Source organism: Phalaenopsis equestris, unplaced genomic scaffold (assembly GCF_001263595.1).
Source record: "Phalaenopsis equestris unplaced genomic scaffold, ASM126359v1 Scaffold000436, whole genome shotgun sequence".
Lineage (NCBI taxonomy): Eukaryota > Viridiplantae > Streptophyta > Magnoliopsida > Asparagales > Orchidaceae > Phalaenopsis > Phalaenopsis equestris.
The window spans coordinates 443,835-450,081 of NW_018164877.1; the positions used below are offsets into that span (position 1 = coordinate 443,835).

The following is a 6,247-nucleotide window of genomic DNA, read 5'->3' on the forward strand; positions in this document are numbered from 1 at the left end:
ATTGTATTAAGAATATATATATATATATATATATATATATATATATATATATAAACAATGATCGTAGGTTATTATACGAGCCCCTAGCCATCCTCATATTCGAGGACTGCCCTGACTACTGGCAAACTGACCAGACGGGGATTTGAACCCGTGACCTGAGAGGACTTCCGACGTTCAAAAAAGCTACTCTACCATCAGGTTATGGCTGCTAGCGCAAGTGCACACAAACACACACACACACACACAGATATATATATAATTGATGAGTAGTATTTCTAGTCAAAATGAGTTGAACACGAACGAATAAATCTTTGCTAATGTTCGGCTTGTTTATATATCGAGCACAAAAAAAAATGTTCGTATTGATCTCGTTCACTTGGCGAACGAATCAAACGCGAGTTGTTCACGAACGAGCCGTTTTGACAGCGTTACCCCCAAGTAAATATTGTTTATATAATAATTAAAAAAAACTCTAAAATACATAAGCATATATCTCAGATCATTCAATTCTTTTTGCAGAAAATTTGATCACTACAACTTGATGAATCAAAATTTCCCATTATTAACATTTTGAATAGATGATACACAAAGCTGAGTTAAACAAACTCATTAAACATAACTTAAGATAGTCTTACCTCAAATCAGGAGCTCGCTCAGTTTTCAGGAAAAAACTGAAACAAATTTAAGTTAAAAACACCTGCTGCACAGTTGATCCCCACTCTATAGACTTGGCCAACTCAACCAAAACCTTCAGGAGACAACAATGGCTACATAGTAGAGGACTATATCAATCTGAATCAAAAAAAATCAAATTTTTTTCATCAATTTTTCAGCTCTGAACTTTCTCCACCTTCGCTTTGATTTTCTGCTCCAGAATAGCTTTCTCTGTATCAAGACTGAACATTCTGTTCAGCGCATGCATGTTCTCCAATGTCTCATCAAGAGTTCTGCTATCGCTGCCGTCGCACCTCAGGTGCTGCAGAGGTCCATGCAGAAGCTTATTCACGATGCCGCTGGCAAGATCTTCGACAGCTCTCCTCACCTTCTTTGTCAGAACATCGTCCCCCATCTTCTGCATGCATTTCTCAAGTTCGGCGGCTTTGATTCTCTCGGCATAAGACCTCAGTTTCTTTATCGTCGGCACGGTTTCCAGCGAGTCTCGCCATGCCTCAAAGCTCTTCATCTCCTGCGTGATTATGGCTTGGGCTTCCATTGCCTTCCTCAATCTGTCTTCTTTGTTGGCTTCCACCACCTCTTTAAGATCATCAACATTGTACAGCCTTGCGGTTTGGACATCAGAGACGCATGATCCTACATTCCTGGGAACAGATATATCAACAAAAAGCCTAAATCCACCCACACTTTTGCTCACAGGAGGAAGGTTTTCTACATGTTCTTTCAAGAATAATGGTGTCTCTGAAGCAGTGCTGGTGAAGACAACATCAGCTTCTGCGGCGGAAGAGAGCATTTCAGTAAGAGGTTTGTAGATTATTTCGATATCTTCCAGTTCGTCACGAATGGCGTTGACCTTCGCCATTGAAGGATTAACAACGACAACTCTTTTGCACCCTTTGGCGGCTAGATGTTTGATTACAAGCTTCCCCATCTTGCCGGCACCGACCAGGAGCATTCTGGCTGAGAGGGCATGGGAAGCTGGGAGCTTCATTAAGGCGAGTTCGACGGCAGCGGAGCTGACAGAGACAGCGCCGGAAGAAATGTTGGTGTCAGTGCGAACCTTTTTTCCGGCGGAGATTGCGTCCTTGAAAAGCCGGTCGATGTTCTTTCCGAGACCTCCGCTTGATTGAGCAACCTTAACCACTTGCTTTACTTGAGCGAGGATTTGGCCCTCCCCTAAGACTAGAGAATCAAGGCCAGCTGCAACCTCAAATAAATGTCTTGTGGCGTCGCTATCACGCAGCAAAAAAAGATGATCTCTAAGCTCAGAAACAGGAATCCCACTTGTCTGTTGAGAGCAGAAAGAAGAAAACTTTAAGAATTTGGTGACTTGTAGAAGACATAAAAACTAAAAAACCAAACACTTTTACCCATTTTTTTCTTCTTCAGGAAAGAAAAACAAAAAGAGGTGGCATTTGCATACAAAACACACAATTCTTTATGTATTTGTATATCTCAAGCACCTAAACTTTGATATTTATTGCACTCAAATCACTAAAATCACATCAAAAATAGCATTTTTATCACTTCATAAAAAGTAAAATACACATTTTTATGCATGAGTTTACAAATACCAAGGTGCTATGTATGTAAATATGAAAGTTTAGGTGTGAGATACGTAAATACATAAAAAATTATGTGCTACATGTGTAAATTTCCCAAAAAGAAAAGTAGATGGATTCACCTTTGACATCCATTCCATCACTTCTCTGATTCCGCGGTTCCAAGATAGAGCGACCACATAAATCTCCATTCGGTTGCAGGTGCTAAGAACAGCCGCTTCCTCTATATGGTTCAGGTTGCATAGCTCTCCAATGGCGCGGGGCCACTGAGCTTCAGGAACAGCAAGCTTTTCTCGCATCTCCACAGGCGCAGTATGAACGCTCAGTCCTATAACAGCAACGCTACTCCTTTCCTTCATGTATCCTGATCATAGCAAGCAGAAAATTAAATATTTTACCAGCAAATGCCAGTTAGGTAAAATTTAAAACAGACAACAAAAAGATGAAGATTTACATACATACCACTTAATTCCTATGTATTCACATGTCTAACACCTAAATTTCAATTTTTACATGTATGTCATCTAACCTATGCATGAAAATGTGTATTTCACCTTTTTAGAAGTTAAAATAGTAATATTTTTTCGATAACTGATATGAAAATTTTTGGTGGTATACATGTAAAAAGTAAGCTTTAGGTGTTAGATCTGTAAGCACATAGCCCCCTCTTTACGAGGCAAGAATGTTAGTGCTGGAATTTAAGTAATGTATGCAGGAATAAAGTGGTTATACAAGAGAGAACAAATTTCAATTTGAGCAAACTACTAAACCCGCAAGAAAAAAATGCCATAAAATTGAAAGGAAAGTGATGATTAGAATTAATATAAGGTCCTGTTCTAGAAGTGCCTTCCAAGAAGATGATAAATAAAAATGCAAAAACAATTTTTTGGGGGGGCATTTACATAGTTACCAACCAATTGTTATATATTAACATATCAACCGCCCAAACTTCATGATTCAGCTAGCAAGAGACTTATTTATGATGTTTTCAAATGTACTTCTTGCTAGATTTGCTTGATAAAACAACGAAGTATTTCTTAGTTAATTTGAGAAAAACATATGCGCATAAATAATTCTACCATATAAGACATCACATAGCAAGCACAGAAAAAAGCTCAAAAACATTATAATAATGGAAGAATTATATGGTTACCACTCAATTCTTATGTATTTTACATATTTAATCTAACACCAAATTTTCTATTTTTACATACACGCCACATTATCTATGCATCAAAATGTATATTTCACTTTTTAAAAGTTGAAATGATTGTATTTTTAATGTGATATGAAAGATTTTGAGGGTATAAATGCAAAGAGTAAAGTTTATGTATTACATATGTAAATATATATGAGTTGAATGGAATGAATGTAAATGACCCAACAATAATTAGCCACAAGATCTATTCAGTCAAAGGCATGTTTTAGAGGAGCTAAAAAATACGAAAGATTGTTCTCCGACATTAGTTCAAATGGTACAACTCCGTATTGGATTTAGTGCTTGTGTGGTGTATGTTGCAAAAAAAATGTCAAAATTATATATGATTATATTTTATTTTAATGCCAAAGCCATAAATTCATCATGCTATACAATTTGATGATGTGCGCTAGGATGAACGTATCGCTCCACATAAAATGATAAGATGTGCTCCAATATGACATTTACATACATACCATCCAATTCTTACGTATTTACATATCTAACACCTAAACTTTGGTTTTTTTACACTTATAGCACCCAAATCTTTTATATCATATAAAAATTATCACTATTTAACTTTGAAAAAGTGAAATGCACCCTTTCATGCATGACAAGAATAAAAATTGAAATATAAATTTTAGATATACAAATACATAAGAATTGAGTGGGGTGTATGTAAATCTTCCAAAAAAAATTTCCTCTCATAGTCCTCAATATTTCACAAGCAATAGCTAATGAGCAACATGTTCCCATAATATTATAAAAACAAAAAATTTTTAATGGTTTTCATTTATTTCACTTCTAAATTCTCATATAGTGAATTGATGAGGAAGTCATTCGCTGGGCATAACATAGTAGTTTTTGATCCAATTCAAACAAAATGATAAAAAAAGTATCTTAAATAGAAAATGGAATGGAAGATATGATAGCTATGATAGTTACTCCTAAGAACCAAATCTCAGTGCCAATGGATAAGCCAGAGGATGTTCATGTGATAGATGAGAAAAAAAGCTGTTTTGATTAATAAGACCGCCCGTAGTTTTTTTGAGACCAACAATTTACGAGAAAAGGAATTGAAGTAACTTATGGAGGAATAAATGAAGAAAATATATACATAGACCTCACCGAGAATAATATGATGCAATCAAATATTATAAATTGTTTAAGCGATCGTCGTCCAAGGTATACAATGTGAATTGAATGGCATTGGCATCTAAAACCAAGATATGCTACTTGACAACAGTAATATTACCTGTAGTTTATAATTATGTTCTAACTACCATATTCCTCATTAGGTTATCTCTAGTTACCACAACCATATGAGAGGACATTAATGAAATTTATGTAGTTTTCATGATTATTTCCATTGCATTAACAAAAAAAAACCTAGTATACGCTCTATACTTGAAAACAAAGAACAGGAGGAATTTCATGCCGAAGTCATCATCTACAGGCCTTGTTGTCAAAAGGAGTTCATAAAAATCGGATTTGCTTCAGATTATTAATTCTTGAAACAATTAAATGGTAAATTGCAGTGTTCTCACATTAGAAAAGCAGTGCAATTTCTTTTTATTGGAAAGAAGTAGATATTTCCATAAAAAGGGTTGATTCTCTATTACAAAGTCTGCACACATTGCAATATGCTTAGAACATAATCAATCATCATGCACAGTACACAAAGCCTCACAAAATCCAAAATTTTTGTAAAATAAAAAAGCTAAACCTATCAAATCCAGCTTTTGTCACTAATGTTCATAACAAGTTTCAAGCTTTGTTACAATTTAATCCCACCGGCAATCAAATACAGTTTTTGAACAACTTCAAATACCCAAAATCAATCTAAACAAACCCAAAAAAAGACAAATCGTATCGCCTAAAGCTCACATGGCAAGGATCTGATCCAGATTCGATCTCAAATTACTAATCAAACTCGCATTATGGTTTCTTTTTTTTCTTTAGGGGCGAATTAACAGAAGTATAGGAATAGAGAGATACTTACGGTCGCTGCCGAGGGCCTTGAACTGCTCGAGCGCGGAAATACTGGAAGCCCTAGAATCGGATGAAACTTTCACTCTAAAATTCAAGGCCGCTTCGCACCTTACCCCTCTTCTCCTTAATCCCCTGCTCCGCGGCGGCACCGCGAAGCTTCCGATTTCGAAGCTTCCACCCGACCTCCTGAGAAAAATAAAGGAACCCGGCTTCGCAATCGCGAGAGAGGTCGTGAAGGCTGGCGTCGTCGAAGCAGCCATGGATCAAATCAGCAACTGCAGCAACAGACTCCTGAGAGAATCAAGGATTACCGATAGCAGGACTAGCTCTTCTCTTCTTCAGGCCTTCCCTTAACGCCGACCCTCACTTCCTTTCAATTCTGCACCCTTGGAAAACTTCTAAGAGATCATAAAAGAGAGGTTTTTGTACTGTTAAATGGCCGGCAGGAAGAAGATGTCCTGTGCTAGGTCGTAGAGGCGACCCAAAACGTGTGGTGGGCGGTTGGTGGGTGGGTAGGGGTGGGGAACCACACGCCGGAAATTAAAAAAATTAGGGCATCGTCGGGCGCGTGGTGGAGACGACATTTGAATATTTTGTTCTCACCTTCGACGTGTTCCTATTGGTTGGCCCTTCTTGCTTTATCTCCTTATCTCTTTATCCCGCTATTTTTATTTTTTATTTTTTTTTATCTTACCCAATACATATCAACTAATATTACCATATTTAATATTTAATTTGTTTAACAGCAATATTCTTATTTATATATAGCCTAAAATAGTTAGCTTGGGTCAATACTCATGCACAAACTCACTATTGACTT

At 36.8% G+C, this 6,247-nt stretch overlaps 1 protein-coding gene across 1 annotated transcript; it reads right to left on the bottom strand.

Moving 5' to 3' along the window:
- Positions 1–542: 542 nt before the first annotated feature.
- Positions 543–6,022, bottom strand: LOC110027674 (glutamyl-tRNA reductase 2-like). Its single transcript, XM_020729188.1, has 3 exons — positions 5,438–6,022; positions 2,360–2,601; positions 543–1,963 (listed from the first exon to the last, which is right to left on the bottom strand). Exons 1-3 carry the CDS (start codon positions 5,685–5,687, stop codon positions 830–832), a joined length of 1,626 nt encoding a protein of 541 aa, XP_020584847.1. The 5' UTR covers positions 5,688–6,022; the 3' UTR covers positions 543–829.
- Between the last annotated feature and the right edge of the window lie 225 nt (positions 6,023–6,247).

Coding starts and splice junctions, on each gene's coding strand:
- LOC110027674 (XM_020729188.1), bottom strand. CDS start 5,687: ATGGCTGCTTCGACGACGCCAGCCTTCACGACCTCTCTCGCGATTGCG. Junction 2,602..5,437: donor CAAGGCCCTCGGCAGCGACC/GTAAGTATCTCT, acceptor TGCTATGATCAG/GATACATGAAGGAAAGGAGT. Junction 1,964..2,359: donor TGATGGAATGGATGTCAAAG/GTGAATCCATCT, acceptor TGCTCTCAACAG/ACAAGTGGGATTCCTGTTTC.